Genomic DNA, 14,863 nt, shown 5'->3' with positions numbered 1-14,863 from the left:
GACACCAGAAAAATTATTCATAAAGTGGCTATTCTCTGATCATTTTGGAAATTTATGCTGTATCTTCCAACACACCAGCATATCACACATTATCATCTCTGGAAACAGCATTAACAGTGAGCCATATTTCGTGTTTCATCGTTTGTAAGTGCTGAAATGACCAGTGTGCTGCATGTATTTTTAGATCAGATTTTCGCTTTACGAACCAGTGGACAGATACACTTAATTGTGTCACACTACATGAACCTAGGAGTGTATTAATGACACAAATTTGGTAAAAGGTTGTGTATACAGCCTCATTACTTAAACCACGATTTTAATGTGTAGATCTAACACACTGCATCTTGAGTGACTTGTTATTCTCAGAGACTTTTCATACCATTTGTATAGAACTAGGGTTGGTTTTCCTTTTAATGATCCACCACTTCTTGTTGAATCATTGATATTAATTTATCTATCTCCACATGTCACTACAGTCACAGAAAAGCCCCTTGGGAACATCTGAGAGGCTCGCTTTCTCTTCTACTTAATTTTTGCTTGTTTGAAAACATATGAGGGCACAGCTCATTTTTCACCTGGAAATTGATGAAAAACGCCAAACATGCATGTTTCTACCTTGCATTTTTGTGACTGGAAAAGGGGAAACTTTGAGATTCAGTGATGCTGAGTCACATGGAAATGAACTAGATCACCATCCAACATATTCTTGTCATCTTTATGAAGAGGTAACCCATCAACCTAGCATCAAAACATGAGAAGGAAAAAAAAAAAGAAAAAAAACAGAAAAGAAAATAAAGGCTTAGTTCTGTTTTATTTAACCTTCTGCCTGTAGTTCTAGTGTTTGCATAACCCTTCTTGCACTTATTAAGGCATTTACCTCAGAGAATTAGAAACAAGGTATCTCTATTTTTGCTATTAATTGAGTTATTTTATAGCAAACATTCCAGTTGCTTTCTCTCTATGCTCAAAGAACAGCTTCAAATATTCTCTGTGAAGTCCGACAATGGCAATTTAATCAGGATCTCATTAAAACAAACAAATTCAAGAGTGCAATCGTCACTTAAAAGTGATGTTTTCCTTTAGAAAAAGTAACAATGAGTCTCTGAGCTCAGAATCTTTTACTTATTCCTTAATCTATAAAGGTATTCCTACTTTCTTAACTTCAATGTTACAATACATCTGGTTGGTTTTTCCTCTCTTTTTACATGACGCAGGTCTTTGAGACACCTCTAAGACAAGGATCTTTAATATTTGGCTTGTCTGAAGCCAAGTCGACAAATACCATAATCATTCCAGAACATTCTTCATGTCCTCTGTGTATTCCATAATAATAAAGAGGTATCTCTGCCTCAGAGGACCTGGCAGATCTCCTACTCTCGCCTTCTAACTAGTCATCCATCACTGATTTAAGCTTCCCTTTACAAGAATCACTCTTCAGTGGTGCTGCATGAAATAGGACCTTGTCAGACCAACCCCATGCATTTACTATATAAAATACCTAGAATGCCAAGAACTCCAGATCGATTTCAATACAAAATACTGCAAATTTTCCAGTACATATTTATTAGCTTAAATTAATACAATACATCATACATGCTTTTACTATTGAGACAGAAAGCCAGAAACTAAATAGTCACACATAGTTGGTTCACTTTTTGAATTGTGGCCTTAAATAGGAATTCCATGTTCTATGTGAAATAAATATGCAACACATTATTTGCAAAATCTGTTAGAAGCACAAAATGTTAGCTCTGTTACATCTTGTTCAGCTAAGCAGACATGACTTATTTTCAAAACTGTTAATAATTATTAAAAACTTCTTGCAATAATAAATACAGTACTTATATTACTTCTTAAATGTACACTCAAAACAGCAGAGTCCAGCAGCACCATATAAAGAGAGAAACCAAAGAATAGGTAGTAGACAAACACAGAGTTGTAAAAGGGTGGGTACAACAGCATTACTTGGTCTTTTCAATAACTTCTTTTAGAAAAAACAACACAGGATAAATTTCAGTTATAATACTGTCATGAAGTGGTTTACCCTTTGAGCTTCTGAACACAGAGCAATTGTCTGCCTTCACGGACTGAAGGCTGTCTGGCAGCCAAGAAAACTCAGATTCACAAGGAGATGGCTGAGTTCTGGAGGCCAGACTCAAAACATCTTGTTCCAGAGTCAGCTACAACTTCTCTTTCCCTGTAAATATGTTGTCTATCTTCACTCTTGAATTTTACTAACTCAACTTTTGGCTTTTCCACCACTTACTCTGTACTCTGAAATGTCTTGCAAAATTCTTTGTGCTGCTTTAAACATCAGAAAAGCCTCTAATTTAACAAACCATAGGCCTTCACTTACCCAGACTCGTTATGGTAGTGCCAATCTACCTTTCCTCACCTTGGCTTCTTGAAGCATCTTGACTGCAAGAGTTGGTGGCCCCCCTTATTTGCTGTAATGCCCTCCAAGAAGATGAAGCTAGGTTTTGTCTAACAATGCAGGGAAATGGTATGGATGTGATTTTATATAGAGATGGCAGAGACTGGGCATTAGTTTCATGTGTCACCACATACTGAAAACCAAAATAGCAGAGAATAGTAAGAGAAATAATTTTTTTCCACAACATAGCAAGAAAGTAGATAAACTCATATCAGGAATAAGAAAAAGAAGAAAATATATCCCCCAAGGTCCAGCAGACAGGTAATGTCTCTACTGGACTTCTGAGCCTCTATACAAGGCAAAATAAGGAAACTAATCCCTTGAAAATTAAAAAATGGGAAATAGCTTCATTATGAGTGCAAATTTCTCTAAAGTATTTTCAAAGCTATTAAAAAGCAAAGACTGTTACTGTCTGTTCCCAAAGCAGTGCCAATGTAAATACAGTGAAAATAACTTATGTTTGAAAAGCAAGGTGAACCACAATGAAGTCTATTATTTCACTTTTAATTTTTCCCTTGAGGCTTCTTTGTGACAAGTGTCTCAGACCTACTTGTATTATGTTCTACAGTAGGGAGAACTGTCATCTCCTAATCACTTTGCTTGGGTCACTTGGTACTGCCTCCTTATCTCTGTAGTAGTTTTGTTTACAACTCCTCTTATTGGTAACTTACAGTTTTAGATAAGTTCTTTACTATTCTAGCATGAATTACACTCGGGTGTTTGTCAATTAGCTTAGAGTGACTTTGTGACTAGGCAGAATCTCAAAGCCTCATTGTAATGGAATATTCTGTACTTTCTAGGAAAAATGCAAGAAAAGGGATTCCCATTACAAATTGTTTTCAAATAATATTGCCATTCTGGGAACTTTTACTCCTTTCCATCTCTCTGTATATAGTTATCAGGTGCTTCTGCTCCAGTGAGGAGTGCAATTGGAGAAAAGGGTAAGCTGACTGCAGTAACAGTGTGGTTGAAAGTATTTGGGTTAACCATTTAGACAAACCAGAGCTTTTTGCAGTGATTTCCTTTCCCAAGGACACATCTGTCACAATCCCTTACATGATTTCTAGGGGAAATCTGGACTGCATGCTTACAGTAGGCATAATTTTTGTGGTTACAGAATCATAGAATCACAGAGGTATTTAGGTTGGAAAATACTTCTAAGAACATCAAGTCCAAACTTTGACTGAAGACCACCCGATCAATTAGACTTTAGCACTAAGTGCCCCATGGTCATCTCTTGAACATCTGCAGTGATGGTGCCTGGCTCATTGCCCTTCTCCAGTCATGCTCCAACACCTCAATGTCTTTCTTCAAGGAAGGCACCCAAAACTGGACACAGGATTCTCGGTGCAGCCTCACCAGTCCCAAGGACAGAAGGACAATCACTGCCCTGGTCCTCCAGACACACTTTCTGGTCCAAGCCACGATGCCATTGGCCTTGTTTGCCACCTGGGCACAAGGCTGGCTCATGTTCAGCTACTGTTGACCAGCATCCCCAAGTCCTTTTCCACCAGGCAGCTTTTCCTGCCACTCTTTCCCAAGCCTGTAGCATTATCTGGGTTGTTGTGATCCAAGTGCAGGGCCCAGCTCTTGGTCTTTTTGAACCTCATTCCATTGGCCTTGTCCCATTGGTTCAGCCCATTCAGCCCCTTCTGCAGATCCTTCTGATTCTCTAGCAGACCAACACTCCCTCTCAACTTGGTGTCATCTGCAAATGTACTGAAGATGCACATAAACCTCTCCTCCAGAGCATTAATAAAGATATTAAACAGGCTGGACCCAGTACTCTGGGAAGTACTGGGTGAGCAGCTGCCAGCTGGATGCAACTCCACTCACCAACACTGTCTGGGCCCAGCCATCCAGCCAGTTTTTAACACAGCAAAAAGCATATCCATCCAAGCTGTGGGCTGCCAGCTTCTCCTAGAGAATACCATGGGAGTCAGTATCAAAGGCTTTGCTAAAGTTCAAGTAGATTACATCCTATGATACTACCTGCTGGGAGCTGAACTCTGCTGAAAATCTTTGCTCCATTTGCCTGGACTGCTGTTGTTATGAAATTATTTGCTTCTTTCTTTCTTGGTAATGATTGCCTTCCTGTCCCATAACACTCTCCAATGAATTGATAAAAAGGCTTTGCAACAGAAGGACTGTGTGTCTTCCTGTTTTACTCACACCAAAAGTGAAGGACTTGCTAAGTTCAACCCACCTATATGATGACCATTCTAAAAATTGCAGAGGTTTCATGATTCCTCACTGGCTCTTCTTTGCATGAGAATTAACAGGGCTGGAAAAGCGTAAGGCACTGCTCTGGAATCATGCATAGCTGAAAACTACACCACCGAGAGAGACAATTCTAAGACTCAGTGGCTCCCAGATCTTGACTGTATAAATTCTCAAACAGGAGCTTTTGTCTGGCAGAGACAAGATAGTGCCAAGAAGGTAACTGAAGGAGTAGTTCCCATTTCTAAGGGACCATTGCCTAGTCTATGCTGAATTTCTACCTGATCATTTCCCCTGTAGTCTAAGTAAGAATGCAGTTACACTCATTCTGAAAATATCCTAATTCTTCTGGTGATCACAATGTCTTCCTTGAAAGATGGCTTCTTTTTCCAGAGATGTCATCTCACAGTTGAAGCAAGAAGGAGAGTGTATGGTAAAACAGTTCATCCCTGAAAAAACCATGGCTATGTATCTCTGAAACACACTTAATTTCCAAAGACTCCTTTTGTTCTAGGTTTAAACTGACCTACATTCCACATCAATTTGGCATACACTTTTGATTTTAAGAAGTATGCACATCAGCTGTACTTATGTAAGTTAGCTGCATTTAGAAGAGTCACCTGTATGTTACTGTTTCTATTATTACCAGCTTTTTCTGCTCTTCATTCAAAATATTTATTATGCCATGTTTGAGTCTTGAAAAATGAAACCTTCTGCAACCTTAAACTATAGAAATCCAATTTTCTGTGAGGAATAAGGACTTCTGCCCTGTGAATGCTGATTAACTGCTAGGTGTGAGAATCATTAGTTTGAAAGGTGTGTGTTATAGCAGCAGAGAGCTGCAGCTACATAACCATAGTCTTAGCAAACCACAAGTATATGACTACAGCTAATTATAACTTGTTATGTATTGAGCAGGACGGAAATTTATTTAAAATCAAGAATTTGGCAGTTAAGTGAAGAAGGTAGCAATATTTGGAAGAGATGTGCCACGTATGTGGATTTTAACCTTTTAAGCTGGAATGTTGGAAGATCATATGACAAATTATGTTCCTTATTAAATTTTTATTTTGTTATAAGCAATAATGTGGTGCAGGCTATTTGCTATTTATCCTGAAGATGCAGAAAGTAATATGCTGGCCAAACTATTAATGCAATTAATGAAAACTGTAATGGAATGTGCTTTTTGTATCTTTGTTATGAACCTGTGATTGCATGGGAATCAGAGGATGAAAAGCTGGGTATGACTCAGTAAAAACAGCTCAAGAGAATTTTTCTTAAAGGCCTGGAGCTTCCTGCTCAAGACACATTTGTAAGGGAAAATTTCTGACTCCAATAAGAAGGAATCAAAAACTAGTTTTCCTCTGTGAAGTACTGCTTTTCCTATAAGTGTTATTTTTACCATCTAAAATTAAAATTGACCAGACCTGTGTATTTCAATTTTATCTTAACTAGTCATGATGAACTGAAGAGATAAATGGCAAACCTACTTTTTTTTTCAATGAAATTACTCTTATTTCTTCACCTGTAACTATAGAAAGACTGTGAATGCTACATGTTGCTGCTGCCCATTAGATGTATTGGTCTGAATAAGCAGTAGAACAAAATGCCAACACAGTCTACCTTATTTCAGTTGAAGAATTGCTGAATACTCCCATACTGACTGAAATCATGCATGAACATTCCTTATACCAGAGGAAGAGCTTTTGTAATAAATTCCTGACCTTTCAAAGCCTTACAAAGCTGCCATTCACTGACTCCCAAGACATTAGTATTTCTTCTTAATTTCTTACTGTAAGTGGTTGAATTAAAAGTAATTTCAATAATCAAAGTATTTGGACTGCATTAGTTTTGAATGTTGACAGCATCTTCATGTATGTCATGTTTAATAGTACTCTGGCTTACAATTTGAAATACTTAATATTTTCAGATATTTTTGAGTCATACAGTTAGAACTGTTCATATATATTTAGTCAGATAATAAATCAGATGCTAAAGTATGATGCTTTCTGCTAACTAGAAAATTGCAAGTATCTATCCCCATATATAAAATATAAACTTCTGTACCTAACCCATTGTCTGCTTATCAAATGGATAAATATAAAAATGTTATTATTCAATATCACATTTCTTGGTGACCTTTAAATGTATGTGGTTTATTCTAAATTATTTTTAATAATTTGGCTTGTTTATTCCTTAAGACTACTACAGACTTCCAGGCCTTGGTAAATTACAGTCTGGTCCCCATTTTCCAGCTGTTTTAAAGTGTCTATTTTAAATGCCAATAAGCATTGTTTGCTTTTCCATTTTTCTTTCCAGTAATTCTTTCAAACTCTTGTTCCTGTGCTTGAAATACAAGTAATCAGAGAGAGAGTGGCCAAGTCTGGCCTTTTCAAAGGATCTAAAGCTGAGATGTTCTTGGTTGTGTGCAAGCTCACCCTCTCCTTGGCTCTCCTCTTTGTCTGAATTTCCTATTCTCTTCCCCAGTCCTCCCTCACTTAATATATCTTCCTTCTCATTGCAGTAGGACTCTCTGAAGTCCTTCATCATGCACTCAGGTTTGCTAGAGAGATCTTGAGCCATGTACAGCTTGTTGTCATTATGATGATACATGGCAGGGCAGTACCTCCCTGCCTCATAGCAGTTGTCTTCCTCTTCTTCTTGGCATGAGCTTCCCTTGGCACTCTCTCCATCAGAATGAAATGAAATTCCCTTCCCTTGACTTTTCTGGGAAAGATCAAAGGGCTCTTCCTGTTCCAAGCCTCTCAAGACATTTGTCTGCGACAGAGCAATTCTTCCTCTTCCAAAACCTTGCAGTCATTTGAGGAGAGGAGAAAAGGAAAAATTTATATAATGGAAACTTTACTATTTGACACATGGCTCAAAAACAAAATCTAAGGTGGTCTTCTAATTCATACTTTACCTTTGTCTTCCATCCAACTAACTCCAAGTACTTCATTATTTACATCTCCTTCGAGATTTGAGATGCAGCAAAAATGAGTGCTATTGTATACACTTCACAGCCAGATCAGGACACACAAAACACTGTGTTACATATGTCTGACTTTTGATGAGGGAGTGAGAAAGAAAACTGAAGTGCTCAGGCCTTCTATAAACTACTTGTTGTCAGTGAACCTACCCAATTCTTCCTTCTTTTTTAAACAAAAACCTTGATCTAAAATATCACAGTCCATAATCCAAGTCCTGGTTTTATATATTAATTGTTTAGAGGATTGAAAGAGACTAAAATCATGTTGATGAATTTGTTCTATGAACACTATGGTTCAAAGTTAATACTTTAAAAGTAAAAAGACAATAAAGTCTCAGCAGGCAGTGGTCTCCACTCTCGTAAACTTTTTCTTTCATCTACTGAAACCAAATAACTGAAATGAACTGCATAGTGCTTCAGCTTGAGGAAATCATTATAAACAAATTATGACTTTGAGAGGTGTAGTGTAAGTCTGCATGTTGTCCTTTATCTCATTTGTCTTAGTATTTGTTGGAGTGTCTTCCCTCTTACTGGAAATACAGATGTTACCCAGGAGGTAACTGTGTACTCTAATATGCTGAAAGTACCAGGAGGCACTAAAGTTCAGATGCTGCAGGCATAGTTCATCTTAACTTAAGTTTAGTAACGGTACTGAGGTGAGGATTTCATCCAATATATGAGAGTCAGTATTTTACTTACATTTGTTTTCTTTGGTTTGTTTTTTGCCCCTGTAATTGAATCCAGTTTCTGTCTATGCAGCCTAACTAGATAACAGATGCTACTTTGCAACAGGATGTATTTGTTAAAATTATACACAAGCAGGTGATAGGCCTCACAAATTGTCTTGTGTCTGATAAGCCTCAAGGGCTGCAAAGTCTCTGTACAATGAAAAGCTCTTAGGCAATCTCCAATTATCAGTAATTGTCTAACCAGTATGGTGCTGTAGGAGGTTTACAGAAAAAACACACATTTCATTACTCATTAGGATCTCTGTAAATTTTATGCCAAATATTGTTAAAGTAAGTGTTTTACATATATGCTAGGCTTCCTTAAAGCTTGAATTTGAGAAACGCCAAGAAACCTTACCCATTAAAGGATTATTTCTCCACAAAATATTAAAAAACATATTTTCGATAATCAAACTCACAAAAAAATCCTCTCCAATTCTTCAACTTCTTTAGTTAGCATTGACTTGTGTGCACACCTGACAATGACTTTAGGAATGGTACATAGTAGGTGGCAGACAGGAAATGCTTTGCAGAATACCCTGAGTAGTCAAAAATCCTTTTAATTTGAGATGGGTGAGTAGTATCTCCTATTCATATGCTCCTTTATAAAATGGATCTTGAGCCTATGACCTTCACCTGCTGTTCAGGCTTCCATCCGCATTCTAGACTGGAATCCAATAAGCAGCAAGCAAAACCCATAAATGTTCTAGATTTTCTGCTTCTGTTAGTGTAGGATTAATTTATGATCTATTGGGGATCTATGATCTGTAACACTGTAGTAACACAGTTAATAACAATTTCCCAGGCTTATGGAATTCTATCACTGGCAATAGCCTTGGATCCATGGTGCAAGTTCACAGATCTGTAGCACAAAAACCATTTGGGTTTAATGATATGAATCTTGAGATCTCACAAAGAATAACCTTGCTGAAAAATACTACCTTGAGCATGAAATCCTCTTTCCATGACTCCATGTTTGACTTTCATGTGCCTGGTTAGGTTGCCTTTCAAGGTGAATTTGCTGGGACAGTAGAGACACTTGAAAGGTTTACTATCTGAGTGCAAGTGCATGTGTCCCATTAAATTGTGCATTCTGTTGAATTCCTTTCCACACAGCTGTAAAAAAATAAAAATAAAAATTATTAGTTTGAAGCCTTATTTACAAGGAGAATGTTTTAAATGTACCTAGGACCTATACTTCTCAACTTGAGCCCTGGCACCTTTTGGCTGCAATGTGTTTTTCAAAGTTCCAGGCAAAAATCCTACAGATTAGAGTATGTGTCTGAGTGTCTGGGGCCCTCTGCACTGCTGATATTTATTAAATTTGGTGACCAAGACCACAGTGAAGGATTCCCCATGTTGTTGTAAGGAGGGGAGGGATTTAGGTGAGTAATCTGGAAGGCTCTTAATTTGAGTGACATGCAAAGTATAACTTTCTGTCCTGATGAATTTCATCTGCAGTTTATAAATCTCGCCTTAAATCAAAAGCCATACCAGACAGAGATGAAGATATGAATTAAAACCGATTATGGGTTTCTATGACACAGCAGAGCAGAATATTACTTCTCCTTTAAGTGGAAATTAAATGGCTGTACATTTTGCTTAACGCTAGAAAAAGCAATTCCTTATTTTAGTTTGTTTCTTGGTCATGTATTTTTCTCTGATCCCTTTATTCTTTTTTCATCAACGTCTGTGTTTTGGTGTCTCTGGTGAGTAAGCTGGAATTTAAACAGTCACGAGGCTGCAAGAATGACTCAGCTTTCCCTGTAGCATGTTCCTGCCACCTCAAGCCATTGATCGTGCAATTTTCCCTTTGACGGAACAATAAGGGTATATTTTTTTCATTTTTGTTGTTTATCTAGATGAATGCTTTTGTAGTCTGGACTCTGTATTGTCAAGACATGAGAGTTTGACAACACTATTACAAGCATCTAGTCTTACTTATCTTCTGGTCTTTCCGTATGTGGCTATTTCCATCCTTGCAAACTTCTGTGTATGCTTTCTACTTCAGCTCTTTTTTTTTTCTTTTTTTTTTTGTCCCTGCCTCATTTTACCATCAGATCTTAATTTATTAAAATCATCTCAATTACTATTTGAGCCAAAATCACCTTAATTACTATTTGAGCAAAAATCACCATTACTGAGTAACTGAACTTCTTTCTAGTAGGATAATCATCTGATAGACAATTCCTTAATTAAAAAGAAATTACTAAGATTCCAATAAATATTTTGTATAATCTGAATTCTGGTTTTATTTTTTTCAGGTATTATAGAAGGTCTGATACACTACTTGTAGACTCAAATTTGGAAAGTCATCACCTGGAATATCTGGATGAAATGTAGGTAATGGAAAAAGCCTTGGTGAAATAGTGCTGTGTCCTTTGCAGTTTAAACCCTCTTGAGGGAAAATGGCATTAATTGATTTGTACAAGAACTTGTATGTGTGCTGTTTTAAAATGAAGACTAAAGCTGAGTCAGGGCTGTAAAAATAAAGAGTTCAGAAATATTCATGTGCTTTTAAAAAAATTATTTGCTTCAGCTGGATATGTTCCCTTCTGTGATTTTCTCTCTGAGATTTTGCTAAAATGAGCATTCTAGCAAATAAATTTACCAGCAAAGAATTCACCAAGACAGTAGGAGGGGAAAAAAAAAAAGAAACCACTGAAAATAAATTATCAATTTTTAAAAGTGAGACATCTGTTTCCAAGGGTCATCCAGCCACTTAGGTGTGCCTACTGTCTCTTGTTTGCATTATGATATAGATAGTAGATAATAATACAGATACTATGTAAGTTCAGAGAAATGAATGCATCAAAAAACACTCTGAAAGTGCTGGGATGAAACAAAGAGAAGCACTGATAAGCACAGAAAACTGGCAAGGAATAACAGCTCCTGATTGTATCCTGACAGCTGCTAGAACAATAAATAACATGTCAATACCACTCTTGATACAAGAATGCCAATAATAGCTCTCTAACACTTAGCTGAAAGCTTCTCATTATCTGTTTGCATTGGGGCTGACCTATGTTGTCACCAGATCTTGCTTTTGTATAGCTAGTCTTTATTTCTCTATCTAAACTGGTAACCAAGGAAAACCAAAGTGAATAGGTGAGTTACTAGAGTACTTCATGCAAATCTGTATAAGTTCTTGAGCATTAAAATCAACCTATTGGGAGCATTTATTTTCTTTCTGCCAACACATTTATTTTTTTTCCTTTTTTTATAATGAAAAGACAGGGGACTTCATAAAGGATGGTTCTGTACAGTATAAAAGTTTTTTGTCTCTGAATAAAGTTGACAGGTTTTCCACTTCCCAAAGTCATGCATGTCTCAGGGATATTTAATCACGAAGTCTCCTCTGGGTATGTGAGGAAATGGCACTAAAGAGGTGTGGCAGAAAAATAAAAGAAACACAGATATGAAAATTGTTTTTCAGAATGATGGTTCTGTTTGTCATTGTCTTTGTGTAACAGGTCCTTTTCAAAAGGCAGAAGACACTTTCTGATGAGTACCTATGATCCAGAGGGTAAAAGAAGCAGGTTTTTGATCACGTGTTGAGAAACTACAACTTAAAGCTGGCTGGGGTACACAGCTAAAGATTAATGAACAGCCTGAGTCTACAGATCAAACTAGAAGATTGCACCAGGTTTTCTTTCTCTGTGACATGACAGGGATGTGAGTACTACTAAGCAGAGCATGAAAGAAGATCCTGAAACTGTTTTGTGGGAGAGAGCTCCAGAAGAACTCACTACAAAGCACCATAGCGCTCAGGGAGATGCAAAGTTTATGCAAGAGAACTTGAGATGTCAGGAGCTTGTGGACTTTTTGATAGGCTGTCTATTTTAGCCAAAATAAAATTAAACCTTGAAGAAACAGACCTTGGCTGCAAGTCTGGTGAACACACTTTGTTGCGCTGGCTGATGAAATGGGCTTCAGAACATCTTGCTAGAAAAGCCTGCATTAGTTCAACCCTAGATTTTGTCTTCCTAAGACTACACATGAAGTATCACACTTCTAGATTTGTCAGCCTGTTTTGTTTCTTCTCAAAGTACTTCTCTCTCACATTTTCATTGGTTTTGACTCCTGATTAAAACACACAGTTTTAGATGGGGGAAAAAGCTAGGGTTCAAAACATGCGCTGCAAAGTGTATTTGGCTGGGCTGGAGAAAAATCCATTGTGTTCTTTACTGGATGTCTGAAACACTGATTGCTTGAGCACTAAAAGCCACAGCAAATTTCATGGAACCTTTTTCTACAAGTTAGAGTTAGCACTGTTACACCAGTTGGCACAACACTTTCATAATTCTTCAGGGTTTTTTCTTAAGTAGAAATAAACAAGGCAACATGGGCTCAGGACTTTAAGTGCTATAGAGAAGTTCACTCTTCAAAGAGAAATCACAGATCCAGGCTGCAGCTGGATCAGGAAACAGAAGGGACAACTATTTGCTATTCTCTCACTTCTGATAGTCTGTGCTTAGCTGTGATTAGACACATAGGAAAGCTCATGTTTTCTTTTGCTGTGAGAAGGTAAAGAAAACCATTGCATGTGGTGAAGTAGAAAGGCTACTGCTGTGCTCTCCTTCCCTTGCATTCTTCTTTTTTTCTTCATAAGAAGGGTGTTCCTTTCCTCAAAGAGAGAGGGAGAGGGAGAATGACTGTAAACTGTCCAAAAGGACCGTGAGAAAACAGGAAGCTTTGAAAAGTACAAGAGAAAGCAAGATGAAATCTATTTGCAGGCGGTTCCCCGGGGACATGTGAGCCATTGTTAAGCAGACTGTTCATACAGCTATATCCTTCCTTCTGCTGAGGAGGACGTTGGTGCCAAAAGGCTGCTATCTGGTCATTGCCTTAACCCTCCAAGTACCAACCAGAAATATTTGCTTTCAAGGGTGTTTTGATGGCTCTGTCAGAGAGGCAATGTTAGGATGTTCCTAACAATGAAGAGCAATTCCTGATTCTGCCTTTGCTTATTGTTGCAATCTCCACTCTCAGGGACGCTTATGTTGATTCATACCCCTTTGACCAGAGGAGAAACGAGTTCACTGTGCTTACTTGTTTCTCTCCTCCTAGGAACACTGGGTGGGGAAACAAAAGTAAAAAAATAAGAAAAACAGGTGTTCTTACAGAGCTTTTGTTACTAACTCGAAAACATTCTAGTGATACTCCATTTCCCAGTTTCAGCTATTGCCATCTCCAGGCTTTAATAGTCTATCATCATAAAACACTAAGCTAAACACAACCTTCCAGCTAATATGCACATACCTAAAAAATTGTGTGGGTCCACATACTGCACCCACAACAGCTGATGAAAAAACTGAGTTTCTTTTCTGAAATTTGAGGAGTCAGAAGAGCTTTGACCACATGGGAACAGAAAGACAGGTTTGCAGATGTTCTCAAAGAATGGAAATCTCCAGCAAACTTAAAAAGAAACTCCCCAGATATTTCAGTAAAAAAATTCTTTTATCAATATAGACTAATGTAAGCTCTAGTATACAAAGTAGTATTTTAATAGGACATAAATTAGAATAAAATTAAACACTAAAGCTGGAAGACTTTGCTTCTATTTTTTCCAAGTAAAATGACAAAGCACAATTATGAAGTCAGAAAGATTCATTTTTACATTTTCTTATCAAAATTAGCACTGAATATTATATATTCTATAACATTTTGAACTTCCACATTTTTTCAAGAGAGATAATTCTACTTAAAATTCATCATCCATCTCTACCTCTTGATGAAGTGTTCTTTTTAAGAAAATACTCAATTCCATAAAGACATAGGATGAAAGAATTCTAGAAATTGCTTCCAGACCAGTCTTCAGTTATTGATGTATAAACTTGGTAATATGCTTCATTCTGGATCTACAACCCTATTAGAGCAAATTAAATTGAGAATAAAATCTATGACCTTTGACTTCACAAGGTATGACTATAATAAGGAACAAGATGGACAATAAAAGGAACTTAAGTAGTTATCCTGAGTAAGAATATAAAGATGAATAATTTATAAGGAATTTATTAGAGATGAACAGGGTCAAAAAAGCCTTAAAGGTTTACGGGGAAGGAGGAGAAGGTAAGATGGAAAGGGGAGGTCAGCCTCCAATGCACTGGAGGAAAGCAGGAAACTGGAATTTGCATAGGATAGTGGAAAAGCCAGGTGGTCTCAAAGGCTGTTTTATTAGCACACTGATCAGCCCTGAGTTTTGGTCCGGTAACTACACTTGGCCCATTCAAATCCCTTCTGTGGTTGCATTTTGCTGCGGCTTTTTTGACTCGTTTTTTGAACAGTTGCATAGCATCACTGTGTGAAATTGTAGCTGCTGCTTTTCCATGATCCTCTGCATGGTGTATGACTTGATTTATGGTTTTAGTCAGTGTTTCAAGCTATTAAGCAGTCAGACCTTTGTTTGGGTGGTTGTGCAAAGCAAATGTCAGGTATGTTTGTTGTCTTCAAATCTTTGTGGCACTTGTGTGTGCTCACAAAGCCAAATAA

The 14,863-nt window shown here is 37.4% G+C and overlaps 1 protein-coding gene across 4 annotated transcripts in view; it reads right to left on the bottom strand.

Annotated features, from left to right (window-relative positions):
- Positions 1–1,543: 1,543 nt before the first annotated feature.
- ZNF366 (zinc finger protein 366) overlaps positions 1,544–14,863 on the bottom strand; it is a 38,128-nt gene continuing 24,808 nt past the window's right edge. For all 4 annotated transcript variants that reach the window (XM_071580794.1, XM_071580796.1, XM_071580795.1 and 1 more), the window contains 2 exons: positions 9,313–9,487; positions 1,544–7,464 (listed from right to left, as the gene is read on the bottom strand). In XM_071580794.1, coding sequence (XP_071436895.1) covers positions 6,929–7,464; positions 9,313–9,487 — 711 coding nt within the window. In that variant the 3' untranslated portion in view covers positions 1,544–6,928. The remainder of the gene's footprint in view (positions 7,465–9,312; positions 9,488–14,863) is intronic.

The sequence above is a fragment of the Pithys albifrons genome, chromosome Z (assembly GCF_047495875.1).
Source record: "Pithys albifrons albifrons isolate INPA30051 chromosome Z, PitAlb_v1, whole genome shotgun sequence".
Lineage (NCBI taxonomy): Eukaryota > Metazoa > Chordata > Aves > Passeriformes > Thamnophilidae > Pithys > Pithys albifrons.
This window is presented reverse-complemented; position numbering and strand designations above follow the sequence as displayed.